Source organism: Sorex fumeus, unplaced genomic scaffold (assembly GCF_029834395.1).
Source record: "Sorex fumeus unplaced genomic scaffold, SorFum_2.1 ptg000061l, whole genome shotgun sequence".
Taxonomy (NCBI): domain Eukaryota; kingdom Metazoa; phylum Chordata; class Mammalia; order Eulipotyphla; family Soricidae; genus Sorex; species Sorex fumeus.
In genome coordinates, this window is record NW_026606118.1 from 29,000,251 (window position 1) to 29,026,736 (window position 26,486).

The following is a 26,486-nucleotide window of genomic DNA, read 5'->3' on the forward strand; positions in this document are numbered from 1 at the left end:
GAGCTGAGTCACCAATAATTAGAGTTTTCCTCATGAAGCCACCTGTTTTTTCATGAACAATCCAAGCATTAACTATCAGGATTATGGATTCACTCAATATATGTATTTACAATACATGGCTTCTCTAAAGAAAATTTTCTCTTTTAATACTTAATTTTTAAAACCAGTGATCAGCAAGTTGCTCATTTTTTATTGTTGCTTTATAAAGCAATTCATTTAGGAAAACATAAGTTTCACTCTATTTTATCTTTCTCCCAATGACTTAATTTTCTTTAGGTATTTCATCACTGTATAACTTTCATTGTGATTTATGATAGAAACAGAATGCTTGTATGTGACTACTGCTGGTTTATATGTTGAGACACTTGAGTTCCAGTTTATGGCTTCTAGAAGAGTTAACTTTTCTTGATTTACTCCTTTATTAATGGGTGGCAAACCAGAAGAAAATCTAATTAAGCCAGCAGTTAGTTTTGCATCAGTTCAAAACTTAACTCACTTGGTCAATGGACACATTTTGAGTACTTATCAAATACTGAGTTCCTGCTAAGGATGAAAATAACTAAGATATGAACTTTGCTCTCATAGAGCTCCTAGACTAGTGTGGGAAAAGAATATAATAATGGATGATAATAGACTGTGATGCGTAATTACCAAAGTTTGTTCTTAGAATGAGGTATCAGAATTAGTCTTTTTTTTTCTTTTTGGGTCACACCCAGTAATGCACCACAGGGATTACTCCTGGCTCTGCACTCAGGAATTACTCCAGGCATTGCTCAGGGGACCTTATGGGATGCTGGGAATCGAACCTTGGTCGGCCGTGTACAAGGCAAACACCCTACCCACTGTACTATCACCACAGCCTCAGAATAGTCTTTTTGTTTGAGATGTAGCACTGTAGCACTGTCATCCCGTTGTTCATCGATTTGCTCGAGCAGGCCCAGTAATGTCTCCATTGTGAGACTTGTTGTTACTGTGTTTGACGTATCGAATATATCACGGGTAGCTTGCCAGGCTTTGCCGTGCAGACGAGATACTCTTGGTAGCTTGCCGGGCTCTCTGAGAGGGGCAGAGGAATCAAACCCGGGTCGGCAGGGTCGGCCGCATGCAAGGCAAACGCTACCTGCTGTGCTATAGCAAAGGGAGAAAAGGTGAGGTCCACGACCTTAAATAATAAATAGAATTTCCTTTAAAAATCAACATGATATGCTTTCCAAACTGAAGGAACAGCAAGAGCAAAGGCATAAAAGAGTATTGACAAATGAGAGCCCATGTTCTACATCTGACCCATTCCCTGCTTTTGTAAAGTTTTATTGTGACATGGTTGTGTTCATTCATTACTGTCTGAAGCTGTGCTTTGACGATAAACCTTAGTTATTTGGCTTGCAAAGCCTAAACTATTTGCTTTCTGGACTATTAGAGAAAATGTTTGCCAGTCCAGGCATAAAACAGCACAGCCTGACTGGTAAACTGAAAAGTATTCCAGTTTCAGTAAAGTCAACTAGCTAAGTACAAACCAACTGTTACCCTAGTTTAAAATTTCTGCAACAAATGCCATCCTTGTACTGCTTCCACACAATTGCTTATTTAGCTTTGGAAGCATTTTGTTGTTGTATGATTTTCATCAAATCATAGTCACCAAGATCAGGCAGCCAGAAGATATTTATGCTTTTCCTGCCAGCACACAGTGTAGGGCTAGAGTGAACAGAACTCTCTATCCAGGCTAAGGGAAGTATCTCAGGTACACATAAAATTTACCCCTGAGTAGTCCTATTTGCAGATATAAATAGTACAGTTCTCAGAATCTTAAATTATTTTAATATTTTTGTACAGCAATATCACTTTTTAAAGTACGGTGTAGAGCTGTTTATTATAAATTGATATCATAGTTGGGATTGGATATAAAAATACTGTTATTACAGATCTGTATAATTATTGATATTTTATTGAATAATTCTTCTGGTTGTTTCAGTATTTCTAAGTTTGAAGAGCGATGCTGCTTTCTTTATGTGCTTCACAATTCTGATGACTTCCAGATCTATTTCTGTACAGAACTTCATTGTAAAAAGTATGTATTAGTCATTGTGTATGAAAAGATGGTTCTTACCTGATCATTATTTTTAATTAATGAGTGAGCACATAGTGCATATGAAGAATCCTGGATATGTGGTTATATAAATATTTAATTTTAGCTAATATTTTGTAATTATATGGCACGCTTAACAGAAAAATTGGGGAACTCTCTTTAACAAATCAAAACTTAGTAATTTATTTCACAGGCAAAAGGTTAACCAAGACTAACCAGTTAATTGCTTATACCATGTCTCATTTTTAAAGACTCAATTTAGTATTATCAAAATTCTTATTTATTCTGTGTAATCTCACCAGTATCTATAAAATTTTTATTCTTTTATTCTTTTGTGTAATCTCACCAGTATCTACATCTGTGAGTCTTAACTCTGGTTCATTTCAGAGTCAACTGGTGAGCTTTACAAAGTGCCTGGGCTCTACCCTGGAAAAGGATTGGACTCTGGTGGAGGTGCAGTCTGGGGCTCTCTCTTTCCTCTGGAGAAGCCCCTGTTCTCTACTGCGTACTTTAAATTCTCTCTCACTCTCCTATCCCCCCTCTCTTTTTCTCTCTCCTCCTCTCCCTCTACTCCCTCCCCTCAAGACTTCCAAATAAAATCTATTATACTTCAAAAAAAAGTAAGGTAAAAAGACTTGAAAATAAGAAAGAATTCCTTGTGTACTCTGGCCTCTTTTTCTACTTATACTCAAATTCTCAAGGCTCTTAAATTATGATCATTATAACATTTATGGAGTGCTATCCAAGGCCTAATAGTTAAAATAGTCTTGGAGCAACTGATCTATAATCATTCACAGAAAACAGACATAAGAGCTGGGATTTGAACCAGGCATGTGTTCCTACAATCCAAGTGCCTACATTGCTCTGTGCTTTCATTCCTCTGTAAATGTTATATTCTTCTTAGAGGTGTACATATGGGGAAAATAGTTGTGAGAAGCCAGTGGAAGTCCTCAGCCCAGGTCTTAAAGCCTGTATTTAAAAGTGGAATTTTTTCAGTGTTTTACTTACTTCTTGATTGAATTTGCTTTAAGATTTCACTCATCCTGGTATTTAATTTCCACAAAACATATTGTGGATTTGGGGCTGAAGTGATATTACAGTTAGGTAAGGCACTTGCCTTTTATGCAGCCTACTGAGATTGATCCCCTGCATCCCCCATGTGGTCCCCCATGCACTGCCAGGAGTAATTCCTGAGTGCAGAGCTAGGAGTGACCCCTGAGCATCACCAGATGTAGCCCAAAAAGAAAAAAAAAACATATTGTTAATCTGATCACTCTGATCAGAATAGGACTCCTTTTATCGTGACATTTTCCTCCAAAACTAGTGTAAAGAGAAATGAAATATAAGCAAGAAAGCAGTACATGAACACTTCATGATTTCAAAAATGGTTATTTCTTTGTTTATTGTCATATTTCCAACAATCAGAACAGATTTGGTCTTAGTAGACACTCACTTAATATTGCAAATATGGTAAGTGAATGGGTAGGTGTATGGGTAGCTGGATGAGCATATGGATGGATGGATGGATGGATGGATGGATGGATGGATGGATGGATGGATTGGTGAAAAACAGGTTCAGAGATGACAAAAATTGAGTTAGGTAAACTTTTGTTGCAGTGTAACATGTTCTTTCCTTGGACTCTCAGTGCCCAGCAAACTTGCCTGTATCATCAGCCCCTATTCACCTCATAGTACCTCTCTTACTGTCTGTGAAACATTAGCATTTCTTCTTAATAGACCAAAAAGCTAGTTTTTCTGAGGAAGCCAGTTGCTTAGTGTTATTATTTTTCTTGACTCCAAAATGGTCTTCAGGAAAACAATATTTCACAGAATGACTTCCTGAAGAAAATCTTTCTCACCAATATATAGGTGGCTTCAGTAACAAAAATAAAAAATAAGCTGCTCTTAATTCACTTCAGTATTTCACATACTATTTATGGGACACCATATACATAGTATGAGGGACTCAGACAGAATATTTAGGAACTTCAGTATTAATGTGAAATATAGTCATGCCAAATATGCTACAAGATAGTTGACCCTAATTTTAGAGACATCCTATTTTGGATAATATTAGTAATAGCAAAATAGCTGATATGCATGAGTTTGCTGTGATAAGCACTGTACAAATATTACCTCAAGTCATCTTTCTAATAATTTATATGATAGATAAATATATTCCCTCGTTTTATTATTGAGAGGGACTCAGAGATGGAGCTTGCCCCAGATCAGATAAACACAATCTTGATCTGATCGCTAGGTTCATATTCTTACCATTTCTACAACCTCATCTAGCCCAGAGTGTTTTGATTTTGTAATATTTTGTTATTTTTAAGGGAGGCATTATCAGAAATTTCTAGAAATTTCTACCAAGCCCTTTCCTTTTGAAAAAAATTTTATGTTTTTACACATTTACTAATTATTTACTTCTTGCTTTTCATGACTCTTTTGACTTAATTTTTTTTTGCTTTGAAGCCCCTTTAGAGCTTACTTGTTTACATGTAATATCATATGTATTATGAGTGACTACATGCTCATTTCCGTTTTAGGTTTTTTGAAATGGTGAACACCATAACTGAAGAGAAGGGAAGAAGCACAGAAGAAGGAGATTGTGAGGCTGACTCCCTGGAGGTAATGACTTATGTTTGTGTTTCATCTTACTAAGTTTCCTTGTGGATTTATTTGTTTTTTGTTTGTTTTTCTGGTTTGTTTTCTTTTTTAAAAGGTTGTGGTTTGGGTTATACCCACTGATATTCCTGGTTCTGAGCTCACAAGTTACTCTTGGGGGTGTTTGGGATCGATCCATATGCAGTGCTTGATTGAACCAGGGTCATTGCATGCAAAGAAAAATACCTTAAACCCTGGACTGTCTCATGGGTCCCTCTCTGTGGCTGTTTTATTTTAAAAAAAAAAAAAACTGTGTAATCTCTGGGCAGCTAGAGAAGGCCCCGGTGGCTCTCCCCCTCGCTGCTCAGGTTGGGTAGTCTCGGGCCTCTCCCCGAGCCGGTGTGGCCTGTGCCCTGGGGCTGACGGAGGAGGAAATGAGGGCCAAGCTGGTTGGTTGGATGAGTTGCTGTTTATTCCATTCTCCCCACGCGCCTGTTCCAGTCTCTCTGAGCCCCCCATTCTAGTCTCACACTGCCCCTCATTCCTGTCTCCTCCTGTCTCTCCTGCACATCTCTCCACACTCCATCTCAAAGCCTGGGCTCTCTCTCCCTCCACATGCCTGCTCCTGTATTCTTATACATCCTTTTCCCCGTTCCCCTTGCTAAGTCTCTCTGCACTCCATTTTGCTGCCCTGCTCTTTCTTTCATCTCTCTCCAACTCTCTTGTCTCTCCAGCTCCCAGAACTCTGGGCCATCGCCACACCCAATCAGTGTAGAGGTGTAGCTGTGTCGCAAAATCAACATAAGAAAGCTCTTACAGACTGCCCATCAGGCTCAAGGGTAGAAACACCACCCAGGGGTGTTCCTCTTCTCCTTAGTCCAATAACTTAATTAACATCTTAATTAATGCCTTAAATTCTACTTCTTAATGTTAGTTATTTTTGTATGGACACAGTAAAGAGGTAGATTGAGACTTGGAAGGCAGCTCTCCTGGGAACATCTTGCCACAGACTCAGACTACAGTGCTCAGACCGGATTACTCTTTCCTAACCCTAGAAGGGTTCGAATCTCATTATTGCTTTTTGGATCATGACAGTATTTGTCCATGACCGAGCTCTTAACTTATAGTTAAGCATTATGGCACTTTGACCAGGCCCATTTCAATGTCAGGGTAGCACATAGCTCACCGCTTGCCCTGGGTCCATCCAGTCCCTCGTTGGGACCCGCTTTTGGGGTGCTAGGAAGTAAGGGAAACTGAGGCTTAAGTCGAAAGAACAGATACCCAGGAGGTAAATATCACTGAGAGTCAATTAACTCCCACATTGCAAAAGCATAGCATTTACTGTCTTCTTGTGCCCATACAAAAAGGACATTGCTCTGAATTAACTATTCAAAAGGTTTAAGAAGAAGGGAAAAACAATACTTGCAAGTTAACAGAGCACAAAGAAAGACGTTGTTACAAATATACACAGAGGAATGGGTACTCTGTGATGGGAGTAACCCAAAAAACCTAAGCTCCCTGCAGCAAGACAGAAAGGACAAACCAATGTTACTCTATAGCAAACAAAGAAACAGAAAAACTTCTTTCAATATTTAGATAGTATGGGGGTTTGTTAGGTATATAATGTTTGAAGGGGCAGGTATTCATTTAGAGACAATAGGCTTTCCTTTCATGTTATCAGCAGCTTCAAAAATTTCTTTGATAAAAAATGAGCTATGAGAAATGCCACAAACAACAGAACATTCTTATTCTTTGGGGTTTTAGTATTTTATGTATTGATTGTGAGTACTGTTCTTTATATGCAAGCGTGTTGACTCCCCTCGGTGCCTGGTCACAAGGCTTTTAGACACATCAAGTCTCTGCTGAGTTATGTGCAAATCATATAAGCAATAGCCAGCAAAAATTCTGAATACCAGAACTGTTTGTGGCTATCACTGGCATGCTAAACTAAGAATCAGAAACAATACTATCCCCATAAGAATACTCATGAAATTCTTCAAAGAAATAGATCAAGCACTCCTGAAATGCATATGGAACAACAAACGCCCACGAATAGCTAAAGCAGTTCTTGAGACAAAGACATGGGGAAGCAGTACCCTCCCCGACCTCAAACTCTACTACAAAGCGGTAATAATTAAAACAGCATGGTACTGGAACAAAGGTAGGGCCGCAGACCAATGGAACAGGTTGGAGTATCCCTACACACAACCCCAAATGTATGAACATCTTATTTTTGATAAGGAGCAAGAAATGTGAAGTAGAACAACGAAAGCTATTTCAAAAAATGGTACTGGCATAACTGGACAACCACATTTTTAAAAAAAATGGGCTTAGACCTCAACTAAACACCATGCACAAAAAGTCAGATCAAAATGGATTAAAGATCTCAACATCAGACCAAAATCCATAAGGTACATTGAAGACCGGGTCAGCAAAACCCTCCACGATACTGAGGCTAACGGTATCTTCAAAGACGACACTCCACTGGCCAACCAAATGGAAACAGAGATAAACAAATGGGACTATCTTAAGTTAAGAAGCTTCTGCACCTCAAAAGATACAGTGACCAGAATACAAAGACAATCTACAGAATGGGAAAGGATATTTACCCAGTACTCATCCGACAAGGGGTTGATATCAAGGATATACAAAGCACTGGTTGAACTCTACAAGAAGAAAACATCTAACCCCATCAAAAAATGGGGTGATGAAATGAACAGAAACTTTCCCAAAGAAGAAATCCAAATGGCTAAAAGGCACATGAGAAAATGCTCTACATCACTAATCATCAGGGAGATGCAGATCAAAACAACAATGAGATATCATCTCACACCACAGAGATCGGCCCACATCCAAAAGAACAAAAGCAACTGGTGTTGGCACGGATGTGGTGAGAAAGGGACCCTCCTTCACTGCTGATGGGAATGCCGACTGGTTCAGCCCTTTTGGAAAACAGTATGGATGATTCTCAAAAAATTAGAAATTGAGCTCCCATTTGACCCAGCAAAATCACTCCTGGGAATATATCCCAGAGAGGCAAAAAAAGTACAGTCGAAATGACATCTGCACGTCTATGTTCATTGCTGCACTGTTCACAATAGCCAAAATCTGAAAAAAAAAAAACCCAAGTGCTGGAAAACAGATGACTGGTTAAAGAAACTCTGGTACATCTACACAATGGAGTACTATGCAGCTGTTAAAAAAGATGAAGTAATGAAATTTGCATACAAGTGGTACTACATAAAAAGTATCATGCTAAGTGAAATGAGTCAGAAAGAAAGGGACAGACATAGAAAGATTGCATTCATCTGGGGTATGTAAAGTAGCAAAATAGGAGACTAACACCCAACAATATCCAAGATAAAGTACCAGGAGTTTCACTCCACGGCTTGGAGGCCAGCCGCACATGCTGGGGGAAAAGGCAGCTCAGATACAGAAGGGAGCACCAAAAAAAGGGTGTTGGGAGGATCCTCCCAGGATGAGAGATGCATGCTGAAAGTGGACTATAAGCCGAACACGATTGCCACTCAATGCCTCTTTTGCAAACCACAGCACAGAAAGGGAGAGAGAAAACAAAAGGGAATGGCCTGCCACTGGGGTGGGGTGGGATGGAGTAATTGGGGGGGGGGGCGGGAGGGATACTGGGAGCATTGGAGGTGGAGAATGGGCACTGGTGGAGGGATGGGTACTCAATCATTGTATAACTGAAACCCAAGCACAAAAATTTATATGTCTACACTGTACCTCATGGTGTTTCACTAATAAAATTTTCAAAAGAAAGGAAGGAAGGAAGGAAGGAAGGAAGGAAGGAAGGAAGGAAGGAAGGAAGGAAGGAAGGAAGGAAAGTTTCAAAGTCAAGAGAGGAGATTATGCCAATTACTGGAAATGCTGCTTCTCTCAGCTTCATCTTTATGCCTAATGAGTATAGCATTCTGTGGATACCTACTTAAAAACGGGGTCTGTTTTTCTAAAGACAGTGTCTTTTTTTAGGTCTATGACATTTTTACTGAGAAGCACCTTCCACTTCTGTAAAGACCAGTCAAAGTCCTGTGAGAGTACTGACAATAACCCTTGAGCATATTCAGTGTCTGAAGAATGACACTTTTCTAGGCATGGTATACTTCATCCTTTTCCCAGTCTTTAACCTGAGACAAAATATTGAGTCCATGAAATACTGAATAACACACTTATTTTGAATGTAAAAGTGAAAATGAAAGACTAGAGCACTAGCCTGATTGCTATACAACTTATTAAATGAGTTTGAAAATGTCATCTCATAGGTACTAGAATATTTGGGGGATATTCCCAAATGGTGATCAGGGGTCCTTGGGGCCCCTCCCAGTGCTTTCAGCTGTGTTTCAAAGTAAGAAATCCAAAGATGCAGTGTTGCTTGGCCCAGCAGTGCTGGGCATTACCTGGGCCCACCCAGATGTCCACATCTGAAGATGCTTGAGGGGCTTGGAGGGACCCTGTATGCTGGGACCAAGAGTCAACCTCATTCAAGCAAGGCATTTATCTTGACCCCTATATCTCTATAGCTCCTGAACTAGAATTTTTATAAAAAGCATTCAAGTAGCAGGGGGGACTGTTAAGGGAAAATAGAAATATCACAGCCAACTGTTAACTGTTTGTACTTACAATCAGATTACCTCATTCTACTATATCTTTAATTTTCCCAGGTAAGTCTAAAGGCTCTTTTATTGCTTTTCTAAAAATTGTAGAATAGGCCTAATTTGGAAACAGATCTTCACCTCACGCTTATTATCTTATTCCCCAATTTACTATCTATAGGAGTAATAGACAATACTTTTTAAAAATGTATTCATTCATTTTTTAAAACCATTTTTATTGAGATACTAGGATTTATAGTATTATTAATGGTCCTTTTTGTTTATTTATAATACCAGCAACACACCTACCACCAGAGAGCCTGCTTCCCTCTATTAGTATCCCAAGGACCCCTCCCACCCTCACCCCAGATATAAAGGCAGTTCTGTAGACAAAATCTTCAGTTCTAATTACTTTGACCTTTTGATGTTACCTTTTTGTTATCTTTTTGTTGTGTGTGTGTGTGTATGCTGTTTGTTTTTGTTTGGGGGCCATACCTGCTCAGGACTTACTCTTTTTTTTTTTTTTTTTAGTGAAGCACCATGAGGTACAGTTGTAGATTTACAAATCTTTGTGCTTGGGTTTCGATTATACAATGATCAAATACCCATCCCTCCACCAGTGCCCATTTTCCACCACCATGGATAATATCCCCCTACCCCCCTCCCACCCTGCCTCTGTGGCAGGGCATTCCCCTTTGTTCTCTCTCTCCTTTAGGGTGTTGTGGTCTGCAAAAGAGGCATTGAGTGGCAAACATGTTCAGTCCATAGTCTACTTTCAACATGCATTTCCCCTCCGGGAGGATCCTCCAAACACCCTTTATTTGGTGCTCCCTTCTCTATCTGAACTGCCCTTTCCCCTAGAATACCCGACTGACCTCTAAGCTATGGAGTAATCCTCCTGGTGTTGATCTCAGCTATTCTTAGGTATTAATCTCATATTTTGTTGCTTTATATTCCCCAGATGAATGCAATCTTTCTATGTCTATCCCTCTCTTTCTGACTCATTTCGCTTAGCATGATACTTTCCATATTGTACCACTTGTATGTAAATTTCATGACTTCATCTTTTCTAAGAGCTATCAGGACTTACTCTTGGCCCTGTGCTCAGGGGTCCCTGTTAGTGCTCAAGGGGTCATAATGGGTGTCACAGATCAAAACCGGGTCAGCCATGTGCAAGGCTCTCCTTGCTGTACTACATCACTGTACTACATTGCTGTACCTCTCCTGCTGTACTACATCACTGACTCCCACTATGTTTCTTTTTATCTCATATTTGGGATAGTTCTCCCTCTTTTGTTTTCCTATTATAGAGGTGGTGATATCTACGTATATAAGTGAATAGAGCCAATTACTTGGATTTCCACAAAATTGTAAAATTTAAAAATTAAAATTGTAAAAGATTCTGTGCTAAAGTTTGAACATTTACTTGGAGTAGATAAATCCTATAACTGTGAAATTTAGTCAGTGGAGAGTGTTACAAAAAATTCAGAGGAGAATCTGATTAGGCCTATAGGAGCATAAAAGTGTGTTGTAAATTTTAAAAAGGGGGATATTGTTGAGACTGGAGATATAAAGCAGCAGGTAGGGCACTTGCCTTGCATGAGGCTCACCCGGGTTCTATCTCCAGCATCCGTTTGGTCCCCAGAGCTGAAGAGAATAATTACAGAATAATTCCTGAATGCAAAGTCAGGAGTAACCCCTGAGCACCACCAGGTGTGGCCCAAAAGCCAATAAAATTGCTAGCCCTGAGTGAACTGCTCTGAAAAGGGGCTCTGCTGATTGCACTCATTTGCAGGATTAAAAACAAAAAAGCACAATATGAGACTAATGCCCAAAGACAATAGAAACAAGAGCCAGAAGGACTTGCCACACATGTAGGGGCAGTGTAGTTAGGTACAGAAGGGATCACTATGGCAGTGATAGTTGTAAATGATCACTCTGGACAAGAACTGAGTGCTGAAAGACAGTAAAATGATATTTATGATAACTTTCAGTACCTACATTGCAAACCATGATGCTGAGAGAGAGTGAGTGTGTGTGTGTGAGAGAGAGAAAGAGAGAGAGAGAGAGAGAGAGAGAGAGAGAGAGAGAGAGAGAGTCTACCATAAAGGTAGACTGGGGTAGGGGATTGACACAGGGAAACTGAGAACATTGGTGGTGAGAAGTATACACTGGTGAAGGGATGGGTGTTGAAACATTGTATGACTGAAACCCAATCATGAACAGCTTTGTAAATGTATCTCACAAAGATTCAATAAAAACAGGTGGGGGTTAGACAAGACAAGGATCAAAGAATAAGAAAATAAGAGAAAAAAGGGTGGAAGGATGGAGTTGGGGCAGAAAGCCCCTGATTCTCCATCACATTCATAACATTAATGAATGGATTCAGAGCTATTCTTGACTTTGAAGATGATGACATTTATCTTGGCTCTTCCTTAACTGCTTCCCTCTCGTTGAAAAACCCTTCATAGCCAGAGTACCTTTAAATTATGAGTTATTAAGGAAACTTAGCTTACATATCTTGGATAATTTAGAATATCTCTCATATACATAATTGCATTTCTTAGATATTTTCAACATTCTGGATTTAAATTCTAAATATTGAATTTAAATGAGTTCTTTAAAGAGTTTCAGTATAAAAACCAAATTTGAACTTCAGCCAATGTCATAAAAATGGTTTCTTCCTGCCATTCTTTTCAGTATAAAGAGTTCCTCTGAGATTTCTTTGTACTGTGATTAATATTTTTACTATAGTTGCCTGATCTGTACCTCAATCAGAGATAGAATTAAAATTGTTCATACCTATATCAATTATTCCCAAAGTGTTTAGGTGACTCAGCTCAAAACAGAATTGATCTGATGGAGAGGTTAGGTATTCTTTATTGTTTCTAACTTCTTTTATAGTACCATGTGTCAAAATTGAGTAAATAACTATCAATGTGTTCCTTATGCTTCAAATCTGAAGCTAATCCCTAGAATTCCTGGCATTTTGAAAAGCTGAACACTAGGAAATGTTTAAGTCTGCTCCTGCTCCTAGAACATGCCTGAGATAGACATTCTCATCAGGATTTCAGTATCCTCTCTGACCTTCACCAAAATTCAACCTGCAGTTTCTTTGAAATGCCCAAAGCATTGTTTCTCACCTTAAACACTAAACCAGCCTAGATAAGTCCATGGAAAAATAGGATTTGAATTAAAATCTAAAAAGACAGGGAGGGGGAAGCCTTTGTTTTAATATTTTAAGATTCATTTGGTGGTTCTTCTCTTTCCTGAATCCCATACCTGAACCAAATTTATAGAAGTATAATTAATGTTAATCTAGATGTAATCTACTAACTCTTGTCATAGCAAATATTTGTAGTTGTATAAATGACAGTGACTGAGGGGGCTGGAGAGTGAACAGAAAGTAAGTCTCTTGCCTTTCATCCAGTACATCCCCGGTTCAATCCCCAGCACTTATATGTTCCCTTGATTTCCTGATTACCTCCGAAAGTAATCCCTGAGCATAGAGCCAGGAGTGAACTGAACACAGTCCAATGTGGCCCAAAATCAAAAGAAAAGAGAACAAAAACCTGCATAAAATGTTTTTTAAAAAAAAAACAGAGGGAGGGAGGAGAATTTCATTATCTTTATTTTTTGAATCATGAAGTTTCTTTGAAGCAGCACAGTTTCAGGGGATTTGACCCCATTCAGTGGTGCAAGGCAAATGCCCTACCCACTGTGCTGGGTAGCATTTCCCCCTATTCTTCTGTCGAGCTCTTGTTGCCTCGTGATACTGTAGCCTGTGCCAGATAGTTAACATTCCAAAACAGGACTTTGGCTCTGTTTCCCTTATATAGACTCACATCGTGCCAACTGTACAAGCAGAAGAAAGGCAATCAGATTTTCTGGGAGTTGAATCTGGAAAGTGACAAAGCATACTTGTTGATATATGTCTCAAACTGGGGAGAAAGGGGCAGATAATGAATTAGAGGGACAGAATAGACAGATGTTGGAGTTTAATTGGCTTGAAGACTGTGAAGTCTATGCAAAATCATTGAAATCATGAATACCACAATCAAGCTGAATCCAAACCATTACCAGTCCACTTTATTTTCATCTTTTATATCCTTTAAAAAGAGATCAAATTACTATGGTCGTTTTTTGCTCAATATGAAATATGTTGCCTTTTTCACTTCTCTCCCAAATATATCTTCCCCTTACCCTTCCCTTCTTCTTTCCTCTTTCCGTTTTCCTCTCCATCCTTCGTGTGTGTGTGTGTGTGTGTGTGTGTGTGTGTGTGTGTGTGTGTGTGTGGTCATCCATCTAGCATTGCTGGGAATTTAACATCTTGCCCATGAGATGCACCACTTGTGTTATCAACCAGCCCCTCTGTCCTTTTATACATTTGTACCTAACTTTGGGGAGAGGGTGGGAAATTGGGCCACATACTGTAATGCCCATGACTTACTCCTGACTGTGCTCAGGAATCAATCTTGGCAGGCTTGGAGGACCAAATGGGGTGCTGGGGATGAAATCCAGGTCAGCTGCATCCAAGGCAAGTACCCTACCCAATTTACTATTGCTCCAGCCTCACTTTTTTGTCCAAGAAAGTGACATTGACACTAACACAGAGCAATCATAGCAGTTGATCCAGTAAACATAAAGAGAAACTTGATCCTTCATGGGAGTGGATTGGGAATAAGGAAGATAAAATGAACATTTTCATGTGATGAGGATGGTCTATAGAATAATGAAGTACCACACTGTTTTTATTTTGAATTATTGAATTTAAAATTAATTTTAATCAACTATAATCATTTGCACACTGGTTTATTTTGCTTTGCCATTTGATTTCAGTTCTGCACAGATTTTAATTGGAACACCCTTCATGACTGCTTTCTCTGAGAAAATCCTTTGTAGTACTCTATGATATGAGTACCATCATTCTCTGGGGAGGAACAAATATCGTTTCTCTGCTAACACAGATTCTGTGACTAGGAACCTGAAAATTAATCGGCACAAGATTAACAGGAGAAAAATTATGGTTATTTTTGTATGTGGGAGTAAATTAAAAGTGGTATCTCCAACATTACAGTTAAGAGTTTGTCTTAAGTCTTCAATAGACTCCCAGGGAAAACAAATTGTGCGAAGTTAATGAGAACCAAGTATGTAATTGTTTGACAAGGTTTTTACATCATTTCTCATCCAGGTACATGTGGTCTTAACCATGCCAGAGAGGGTATTATGAATGCTATATTTTCTCAAGACTTTAGTCAGGAAGAAAAGACAATGTTTTTTCTCTGATTTTTCTTATTTTTGAAATCAAAATCATTGTATATTCATTTAATGTGTATTTGTGGGTCCAAGTTGATTTCTTCATTCAACAAATATTTACTAGCTGCTGTGAAATGCTCTTATTTTAGGTATTGTGGATACTGTGAATAAGAGAAAAATGCCTACACTTAGTGATCTTACATTCTAGAGAGAGAGAGAGAGAGAGAGAGAGAGAGAGAGGGTCAATATGAACAATATAGGTAAACTACACACACACATATATATACATATATACATACATACATACACACATATAGCATGTTTGATAATGACTAGTATTAGAACTAAACGGGGGGGGGGCTTATTGAGAAAGTCAATTTGATTTAAGATCTGAGGGAAGAGAGATATATAAAGCTAGGCATTTGTACCTACAGCGTTTTCAGCATTCTGTTAAGGCTGTGAACAGGGTTTTAATGATTTTTAGCATTATTTATTAAGGAGACAATCCACACTGAAAATTAACAGCTACCATTTGGGTCTTTGATGTGACTATTCACCTTGTGTAATGAAGTACTAAGACAGTGTGCCTTGGCTTCAAAGAAGGTGGTGATTTGACTGTGGGTTTCTTGACGACAGTGTAAGACTAACTGAATCACTACTTTGTTTTTTGGTCTTGTCAATATTGTCATTCTACACTCATTCTCTTCCCAGCACCAATGTAGACTATTCTGGGACAGTAATAATAGAGGGATGATTCTAGAAGCATTCTTATCATTGCTTTAAAATTCAGTTGTTTCCCTTAGTTACAACCTGATTTGCCATCTTATTGCCATGGAGATAGAATGCAAAATGTATAAGCAGGGTAATCTGACTTATTATTTTTTAAAAACACTCCACCCACGACTACCCCCATTTTCTCCATGTCTGTCATTTAACAAGCCCTACCTCCTTTTGGCCCTTCTCCCTTCTTTGTTCTAATATTTCTGGCTACCACACAGATAATTCTCTGTCCTTATAGGACAGACTAGTCTCCTAAACTACCTTGTCAGTTTATATTTCTGACATGTAATAATAGAGAGATAAAAATCAAGCAGCTATTATGAAAATAGTTTACAGTTATGTTGGCTTTATTAAAAGTCTTTTTATTTTTCACTATGATTACTTAATTATTATTCAATTTTATACCAAATAAATAGTATTTTAAAATGAGAATAGTCTTTTGATGCTTTATATTTGTAAGGACAACTAAAGTTTAGCAGCTCCATCAAAGCTTATGTATTCTTCACTATGGCATATAAAAATCCATGTGGCAAAACTCCTTTCAACAAAAAATAAGTTGGCACTACATTTGAATGTTTTGTTTCAGCACCTGTTTTTTAAAGTTTTTCATGAGATTTTTCTGTAGCTTTGTTAATTTAGCAAATAATCACTGAGAATTATAAGCCAGATGCTGCTAAAACTAAGGATAATACACTTTAAGTATAAAACACTCTTTTAGAGAGCTGTATTTATCCTGGAAAAGAGAAGGCTGATAAAAAGAAGAGTGATAACTGCATATGAAAGTGAGGGGGAGATGGCATTAGTAGCACATTAGAACCATATTCTTAGCTAGTTTTTGAGGATCAGATAGAAAGTTCAGGAAAGGGTCTTAAAGTTGGTCGTAAGAATATCCTAGCATGTAGAAAACAGCATGTGCAAAGGCACAATGATCTTGGTGAAACTCACTGGTGCTTTTTTGGACACTGAAAGATAAGATCCTGAAGGGCACTGATATTGTGCCAAAGCTCAGATTTGATCCTGAAAGGAATGGAGGTGCCAGTGAGATAGTCACGGTCACAGTCCTCCCATTATTCATCAATTTGCTCGAGCAGGCCCAGTAACGTCTCCATCGTGAGACTTGTCGTTACTGTGTTTGGCATATTGAATATGTCACAGGTAGCTTGCCAGGCTTTGCCGTGCAGGCAAGATACTCTCAGTAGCTTGCCAGGCTCTCCAAGAGGGGCGGAAGAATCGAACCCGGCTCAGCCGGGCTGGCTGCATGCAAGGCAAATGCCCTACTGCTGTGCTATCGCTCCAGTCCAAGTGAGACAGTAGTGATATGAATATGAACAGTTCCCCCAGGTAGTTTGGAAAGTTCTTCACTAGCTTAATGCGGAGTGGGACCATTAGAGAAAAGGGCAGGGAGACCATTTAAGAACTTACAGAATTATTGTACAACTGAAATCCAAGCACAAAAACTTGTAATGTCCACAACTGTACCTCATGGTGTTTCACTAATAAATATTTTTAAAAAAAGAACTAACAGAATTAATCGATATAAGAGAAAAGCAAAGAGGTCCTGATACAAAGAAGTGGCAGTGAGGATAAACCTGACAGCATTTGACAACTTGATATGATGAGTATGGAAAAAAAAAGGAACAGAGTCTAAGATAACTACTGGATATCTACTTGAATACTCTATAGAATGCTCACTGGATATTGACAGTATCCTCAAGCACTTTTGCAACACTGCTGTGTGGAAATAGAACTATTATTCATTTTTGTAAGCTCTTTTTATTTGGTCATCTTCTCTACAACATTGATTGTCAAAAGAACACAGAATCTAGTTTAGAGCCTGGTTTAAATATGTCACAGTTCTGACATATTTTCACTAGAAAATATTTCAGATCATTTATAAATTGATGAAATTAATCAGTCACCTTACCTAACAGGCTCTTAATTATTTTTATTAATTTATTGAAAGTTCTTTTTTTTTGCTTTTAACTTGCAAAGCCCTGTGAAAAGGTACATTGCTGGTAGAACTAGGTTCAGTCTGTAGATTTTGGTAGCTTTGATAGGGCATACTGGCAAAGATGAGCCATTGTGGTGATGGGCCTTGGTTCGGTCCTGGCTGGTAGATTTCCAGCATTTGTGGAAGATTCTTGTCAGAAATCCACACAAAGGAATTGAGTGGGGTTTATTTGGGCTCCCACAGATGGCAATTTTGGACTATTTGTCGTGTTTCTTTGCTGGAACCCAGATTTATATTCTAGACTGCAGAATATTGCTAAATGTTCCTGCTTTCTGTTTCCTTGCCCTGAAACATAATGTTTTAATTTCAGGGCAAAGGAACTGGTCTGCTGCTTGGTATGACGAGGACAATCTTCACCTTTGTGTTAGGCAGCTCAAATAGGAGTAAACTCTAATGTACTGGTCTGCCTAGGAATGAACACTCATGAGTACCTTTTTTCCTTCACCAGAAAAGGGCTGTGATAGGAAAGTCAGTATTCACTCATCCCTGGGACAGTATTGGGCATAGTTTTCCAGAATATAACCAGATTGCACTCATTATGACTTTGAAACCTGTTGGAAATTACTATCCGTGACATCATGTACATCTTCATCCTCTTTAGGCAGTGACTAATCAAGGAGGTGCATCACAGAGTTTGCAAAACATGATTAGTTGCATGTGTAGATAATTTATCCTTTTTATTTGTTTTATTCTGTGATCTTTCTGCTTATCATATTTTGTTATCTGTGATATATGAGTGAACTGTCACTGTCACTGTCCTCCCATTGTTCATCGATTTGCTTGAGTGAGCACCAGGACGCCTCCATTGTGAGACTTGTTACTGTTTTTGGCATATAGAATATGCCACAGGGAGCTTGCCAGTCTCCGCGGTGTGGGTGGGATACTCTAGGTAGCTTGCCAGGCTCTCCAAGAGGGGCAGAGGAACCAAACCCGGGTCAGCCGCACACAAGGCAGATGCCCTACCCGCTATGTTATCTGAGTGAACTGAGTGAAATTTCTTTTTATTTTCCCTATTTAGGACTTAATTTCTCAAAGTCATATTTTACTATCTCATACCCTTTTTTATTTCTATCTCCTAGTAGTCTTGTTTGTATGCTTTTTAATAAGCCAGTCTCCATGGTATTTGGTGGGGGCTGAGAAGGGTGGCATTTTACACCTGGTAGTTCTCAGGGGCTATTCCTGTCTGTGTGCTTAGGGATTACTCCTCGTAGTACTCAGAGGACTAGATGTGATACCAGAGATTCTAACAAGGGTAGGCTGAGTGCACGGCAAAATGCCTTACCTCCAGTCCTATCCTGCTGGTCTCTCAGTGGATTTTTTAAGTGTGTTTAGCTTTATTTCATCTATGTGTTCTTGTTGGGTATTGGGTGTTTTTTTTTTTGGTTTGTTTGTTTGTTTTGTTTGGGGGTGTGTTTGTGTGTGTGTGTGTGTGTGTGTGCGCGCGCGCGCGCGCGCGCCCAAGCTCATGCCATACCCAGTGCTACTTAGGGATTACTGCTTCTTGGCCTCAGGAGATCATATGGTATCTGGTACCAGGGATTGAAACTGTGTCATTCGCCTTAAGGCAAGGCCTTACCCGCTATACTGTCGATATGTTTTTAACAGGATTTTCAGGTACCCAATTCACCATACTGCCAAAACCAGAGCCTCTCTTCTGCTGTCATTATTATTATTGTTATATTATCATTATCATTACAGTTATATCATTTCTGTTATATTTCATTAACCTGACTCTGTAACTGCATCATTTTTAATTTTTTATTGTTCTACAGTATGATTTTTTAAGTATAAGAAATTTTTCATCCTAATTAACACTTTATAATACTTGAAGTGTAACACTCTCCTTGTCATTCATTTAAACTACTTTGTAATTTCATAGCCATTTCCCTCTTAGTTTGTTTACTATTTTAGAACACAGTAGTTTTCAAATATATTTTTGGCTATCTACACACACACACACACACACACACACATACACACACACACATATATATCCTGTGGTCAAAGATTTTGGTTTTAAAAATTTGTTAAAATTTTCATCATTGCTTGTTATATGATCAGTGTTTGTATATTTTTATTTGTTTGTGAAAAAAACTCATATCTGGGTTCAAGTTGCCCTATGCATATACTATACCAAACTTGTTAGTTGTACTATAAGGTATTTTGAAGTTGTCTCTTAGTTTTATGTTTCTAAATTAATTTCTTTAGAATATACAGTGGTTAATATTTGTAATTTTAAGTTCTACCTTATATATATTAGAAAAAATATATATTCTATAGAGTATGCCGTGAATATAAACATTCATGATGTGGGGGCAGAGTGATAGTACAAGGGTTGTTTACCTTGCTTGCTGCTGATATCAGTTTGATTTCTGGCACCATCTCATTCCCCAGACATTACTACCAGTCCACCCCTGGAGGCTCTTGAGCCCCATGGAGTCTGGCTCTGAGATCCTCAGCACTGTAAGGGTAGCCCCAGAAATTCCTGACATGGCCTAAACAACACAGCCTCAGGCCCTTGTAATGAACCACTCACCTAGTTGACCAAGAATCTCCAGGAAGAGCATCCAGACCCAACTTCCCCCAGCTCGTCAAAAAAAAAAAAAAATCCATGATTGTTGGTTACTTGAAAGTATTAATCTTTGGCTTTCCAATGTTAAAAATAATTTTTATATGTGCAGTATAAGGGAATAGACTAAGAGTAGGTCTTACTCTTATGAGGCACGCACTCTCCTATTAAACCCCATCCTTGATCCAGAAATAATTCTTTTCATGGCCAACTCAAATCTTTCTGTGAGTTGGATCTAGCTATGGATTGCTAAATTTATTCCCCAGTAAAATGCAGCCAATAGATAATTTGCTTTATGTTCTTTCCTGTTGCTTGTTAGTTTTTTTTATACTGGGTTTCTACAAAGACATGACTTGATCATTTGGTGGACTCAAATTCTGTAGTTTGATTTTGAGACAAAGGATGTACATTCTTCTGGATGATGCTTCTAGATCTAAGGAAGTCTTTTTTCTAATGTGTTCTTTATTTTTTTCATTTGAACCCACTTAATATATGTGTCTGGCAAACTTGATAGCAGTTTTGGGTTTAGGGTCATTTCCTTTCTGCAATAAAGTAATTTTTTTCTCCCTTCTATTTTTAAAATGAAAATGTTTATTGGTTTTGTAGATTGGGATATAGTAAAAATTATTATGATGAGATATTAAGACTTCAAAATGTATTTTTAATAAAAACCTCTCAGTGGTTTTTATTCTAAAAGAATGCTAATACCAAAAGCTATGGTGTTTGCGGGGAGGCTAATTAGGTATAGTCAGCACTGAACACACTCATACTCATCTCTGGGCTCAATAAAAAACTGTTAGTAGGTAACAGAATCATAATAGACTTCTCGGGAAGCAATTTTATGGATTTAAATAAATACATAACTACTATATTTGTGACAGTCGTGAAAATATGAACACACAGCTTTTTTATGATCAGAGTACTTTTTGGATCCTTGAACTTCTTAGAACTTCATTTTATTGGTTAACTTGTTAAAAACCATTTGATTAAATCAGGAAAAGTGCTTTCCATCAAATGTTTGAACTGTAGAGTGTAACTGATATTTTCATCTTTTCTCCCTATTTTTTCTATTTTCAGTATGACTATGAATATGATGAAAATGGTGACAGAGTTGTTTTAGGAAAAGGCACATATGGAATTGTCTATGCTGGTCGGGACCTGAGCAATCAAGTCAGAATCGCTATTAAAGAAATTCCAGAGAGAGATAGCAGGTAAGTCATTGTGGCTAGTGAATGGTGAATGTTGTTTTCTACAGTTTTTAATCTCTTTTTTTTTTCACTTAATTTTTTTAATTGAATCAGTGTGAGATACACAGTTACAAAGTTTATCATGGTTGGGTTTCAGTCATAGAATGTTCCAATACCCATCTCTTTACAGTTTTTATTTTAATTGTTAATAGTACTGTAGGAAGTGTTTTGATGTTCTCCTTAAAGAAATGGTCTGAAACTCAATATGAAACACACTTACAACTCATTTCATGAAAGTTCTTCTTATTTCCTTCCTCTGAGGTTTAACTATTCCATCATTCAAGGATTCACATACAAGTTTATAGTGAGGAAGAATAGCATCTCTGAAGAAATTTTTTAAGTGTAGAAAAGAGGATGACCCTCTGTGTGTTGGATTCAAGTTATATCAGCAGTGGTAGATGGGGAATAGGCAGTTACAAATAATTTGAGCTAAAAAAAAATTGTTTTACGGGGGTATGGTGCCGCCAGCAGGTCAATCTGTACCTGTGAGGCGAGTGCATCAGCAGCCTGATGGCGCCTTCAGACTTCCAGACACCCCAAAATTGCTGCTGTGCCTTTGGCCAGACCCTAAAAACTTGGGGCAAAGTTTACCAAGAAAGTAAACAGCCAAAAGTTAGGTGTATGGGAAACACACCCACAAACCACCTCCGGCTCAGCTATATAATTGGAGGCAAGGCCTCTTTGGTTCCTGATTGAACTGCTTAATGGACATGATCCCAGAGACTCAGAAACGAATCTCAGAACCCAGTGGCTTTAGGTAGAAATGCGTCTGGTCTCTGTAGTAGGCTACCGGTGCTGGGCCAACCCAGGTGGGAATAGGTTTCGTGCCTTGGCCTGTTCCCCCTGGTGGCCCAGTGGCCACCATTCGTCTGAGGCCACTGGATAGTCACATTTGGGCCCCCAGTGATGAGACACACAGGGCCTCATGGGATGAGGGTGGAGCCGGGCTTGTCCTCCCCACCCCAACGAGACCCCAAGTCATCGCCCACGAATGGCCTCTCTGGCTCCTGATCAAGCTGCTTAACAGCCATGATCCCAGAGACTCAGAAACAAAACTCAAAACCCAGTGGCGTTTGGCAGAGATGCATCCGGACTCCACAGTACGTTACTGTCGCCGGGCCACCCCAGGGAGGAAAGGGTGTTGTCCCTCCGCCTGCTCCCTCTTGGCTACTTGGTGGCTGTCATCCTCCAGAGGCCATTGGACAGTCAGGCTTGGGCCCGCAGTGACAAAACTTGTTGGGTCTCACGGGATGGGGGGGAAGGTGGAGCCGGGCCTGTCCTCCCCACCCTAACGAGACCCCAAGTCATCGCCCACAAACGGCCTCTCTGACTCCTCATCAAGCTGCTCAACGGCCTTGATCCCAGAGACTCAGAAACAAATCTCGAAACCCAGCGGCTTTTGTCAGAAATGTGTCCGGACCCCGCAGTAGGTTACTGTCACCGGGCCACCCCAGGGGGGAATGGGTGCTGTTCCTCCACCTGCTCCCTCTTGGCGACTTGGTGGCTGTCATCCTCCAGAGGCCATTGGACAGTCGGGCTTGGGCCCGCAGTGACGAAACTTGTTGGTCTCACGGGATTGGGGCGGGGGGGGGAGAGGTGGAGCCAGGCCTGTCCTCCCCACCCTAACGAGACCCCAAGTCATCGCCCACGAACGGCCTCTTTGGCTCCTCATCAAGCTGCTCAACGGCCATGATCCCAGAGACTCAGGAGCAGATCTCTAAACCCAGTGGCTTTTGGCAGAAATCCCTCCAGATTTAAGTGTTAAAATTTCGGAATTTCAAAACCACATGGCCCTACTGCAGCCACACGACATCATATGTTATTCATAACCAGCAATAGAACACAAATTGTCTATTGTTGCCTTTTCAGCAGATCTGAGTGTTGGGTAAAATCTCAAATAATGGTGGGTCTGGTGTCGAAATAGTGAATGTGATCAAAGTAGAAAGAGAGTAATGTAGAAATCATCTGCTCCACAGGCAGGGGGAGGGTGTAGGATGGGGGTATACTGGGATTTTTGGTGGTGGAGAATGGGCACTGGTGAAGGTATGGGTGTTTCATTGTATGACTGAGACTTAGATCCAAAAGCTTTGTAACTGCTCTCACGGTGATTCAATAAATAAAATTATAAAAAATGAAAAATAAATAAATAAAAAATTAAAAAATTAAAAAATTGTTTTCAGTATGACATGTAAAGAGCTTGGAAGTGATTATTCCATTGTAAGTACTACAAAGTTGAACAAACTGAAATTAGTAACTCTTCTTAGATCCACAGAAGTGTGGTACAGGATAAGCCATAACCTTCCAAACTACAGAGACAGTTGTTGAAGATTCCTATACTTTTGTAAGGTTTGGCTCCAGGAGCTTTTTATCAACTCTTCGTAGTGAATATCAGTAGGCTAAAAAAGGCCACATGTGAGGAAATTCCAAATCTTCTAAGTTTTCACTCAAGACGAACTGTTTATACATGGTGATAGTAAGGTGTGGTAACTAGGCACAAACCATAAATGTTAACACTATTGTAAACATGTCATCTCGACTATAAAAAAAAAAAGAAAAAAACTTTTTTGATTTTTGTTTTTTGGTCACATAAAGAGTTTAAAGTTGACTCCTGGCTCTGTACCAGTATCGCTTCCTGGCAGGGCTCAGGGTACCTTATGGGGTGCCAGGGACTGAACCCAGATTAGCTGCATGCAAGTCAAATGCCACCCTGCCTGGAAAGAAAAACTGTTTTTACAGAACCCAATATATATTGGGTTATTATCTGAGCCTATACAATTCAAGGGAAGGAAAATATCCAACTCTAATACAGGTATCCTGTCCTACAATGGTAGGAGGGTTGAGAAACATTTGTGAAGTCAGTGTCATAAGCTCATTGAAAAAACTGAACCTGGGGCTAGAGCAATAGCACAGCGATAGCGATAGGTTTGCCTTGTACATGGTCTACCCAGGTTCAATTTCCAGCATTCCATATGGTCCTCTGAGCACCACCAGGAGAAATTCCTGAGTGCTGAGCCAGGAGTAACCCCTGTGCATCACTGGGTTGTGACCGAAAAAGGAAAAAAAAACTGAAACCCTACTCATATAGCAATGTACCATGTTCTCCATTGCCCTAACTACCTTGCCACTATACCACTAAGGCCTGTTTTCTGGAATTCCTTCTTGCCTAATACATCACATTTGCCTTTCAAACAGAAATGTCAAAGCATAACAGAAAGCAAAAAAACACATTTTGAAGGAACAGAACAAACATTTGAACCACATTCAGAAATGGCAGAGATGCTGGAGCTATCAGACTAAGAATTTAAAACAACTGTGATTTCTATGCTAACAGTGACATGTGGGTAAAGTTTAAAGTATGTAAGAACAACTAGCAATGTAAGCACAGATAAAAATACTAAGAATAGGGAGCTGGAGAGATAGTACACTGGATAAGGCACTTACCTTGCACATGGCCAACCCGGGTTCAATCCCCAGCATCCCATATGGTCTCCTAAGCTCTACCAGGAATGATTCCTGAGCACAGAGCTTGGAGTGAACACTGAGAATTGTCGGGTATGGCCCAACCTCCCCAGTCTCAAATGCTGAGAACAAATCAAAACTGAGTACTGGAGATCACAGGTATTGTGACAAATGAAAAATGCCTCACATAGGTTGGACATTCAGTCTCTGAGTTTGAGGATTTGTCAGTTGAAACTTTGTAAGGAAAGTAAAGCAGATGAAACAAAAGCAACAAAGACTGAAGAACTGTGGGAAAATGACAGAATGATAATTCAGCTGGTAGAAATTCCAGAAAAAAAATCAAAGAACAGAAAAAATATTTGAAGAAATGATGTGAACCACACATAGGGGCTTGTGGAAAATGGCGTCATTTTCAGGAATCTGTCTGTCTGTCCCCCCGTTGTTCATCGATTTGCTCGAGTGGGCACCAGTAACGTCTCTATTTTGAGACTTGTTGTTACTGTGTTTGGCACATCGAATACGTCACGGGGAGCTTGCCAGGCTTTGCTGTGCAGGCGAGATACTCTCGGTAGCTTGCTGGGCTCTCCTAGAGGGGCGGAGGAATTGAACCCGGCTCGGCCGGGCAGGCTGCGCGCAAGGCAAACACCCTACTGTTGTGCTATCGCTCCAGCCCCATTTTCAGGAATCAGAAAGTTTAATAGGGAAGGGAATAGCTGAGGTAACTGGATTATGCATTGTTTCTATTCACAGGCTCTGTCTCATGTTTCTTTCTCCAACCAATAATTCTCCCTTCTCTCAGTCTCATGGTTTCTGCTGCCTCGTGGCTTCTGTTGTGATGCTCTGTTAAGATAGTACTTCTATAATCAACTATATACATTTCCTATATGTGATGCATTCCCACTCTGAAAGAGTGAAGATTAGATGTATTAGATGTTTATATGTATATAGATATTTATATAAATATAGTATATTTCATCAAATTTTCATGTTGGACTACATTGTGTACATGTTGACTGCCCTGAAATATACTTTTCCTTTGGCTCTGGTGATTAGATAATATGATCATCTTAATTCCTCTTAGAGAAAGATTAGTGACACTTCCATGAGTAACCTGGGTCATCTGTCTACCCAACCTCACCACTTACAGGTTTAAAAGATACCACCAGGTTATCGTGTAAAAGATTAGGCTAAAAACCTAGAATTTATTTGGATTGCTCTTTCTCTCATTCCTCATCTGCCTTTTTGGTAAGCTATGCTGTGGAATGTTCTCTACTGCAGTAGTAGATTGTCAGTCTTTCCACTTTTTTCTTTCACCATGGCTATAACTTTAATCAAAATCTTCAGGCTTCTCACCTGGATTCCCTACTGACTCTACCTCGTAACTAGTTTCTGCTTTATGTCCTTCATATATTCTAACTCCATCCTTCCTCAAAGAAGCCACAAAGACCTTTCTTGAGGTAAAAATCACATCATGTAACTACTGCTTAAAATCCGTCAGTGGATTCTTACTTTAATCAGAATGAAAACCAGACCCCGCAGCTTAAAGCACCAGACCACAGGCATTTCTCTGTCTCTCTTTCAAGCCTCTTCATCTCCTTTTCTTCTACTAGCTTCTCTCTGTCCAGGCTTCTTCCCAGGATCAAGAAAAGATGACCGCGTTTTCATCTCTGAGGTCTCATACCAAATATCCAACTTTCAGGAAGGCCTTCTCTACATCAAACCGAAAAGACACTCCCTTCTTGTAACAAATGTTCATGCTTCTGGCCTCTTGATGCCTTACTTTTACAAGTCATGACTCTACTTTCAGCGTCCATATGTACATTCCATTCAGGAAAAAAGAAAAGGGAAAGTAAACTTTCAGTGA

General features: G+C 39.4%; 1 protein-coding gene across 2 annotated transcripts in view; it reads left to right on the plus strand.

Annotated features, from left to right (window-relative positions):
* Nucleotides 1-26,486, plus strand: part of MAP3K5 (mitogen-activated protein kinase kinase kinase 5) — a 295,163-nt gene that overhangs the window by 208,355 nt on the left and 60,322 nt on the right. For both annotated transcript variants that reach the window (XM_056126083.1, XM_056126084.1), the window contains exons 12-14: nt 1,970-2,065; nt 4,633-4,714; nt 20,994-21,127. In XM_056126083.1, the coding sequence (XP_055982058.1) occupies nt 1,970-2,065; nt 4,633-4,714; nt 20,994-21,127 (312 nt within the window). The remainder of the gene's footprint in view (nt 1-1,969; nt 2,066-4,632; nt 4,715-20,993; nt 21,128-26,486) is intronic.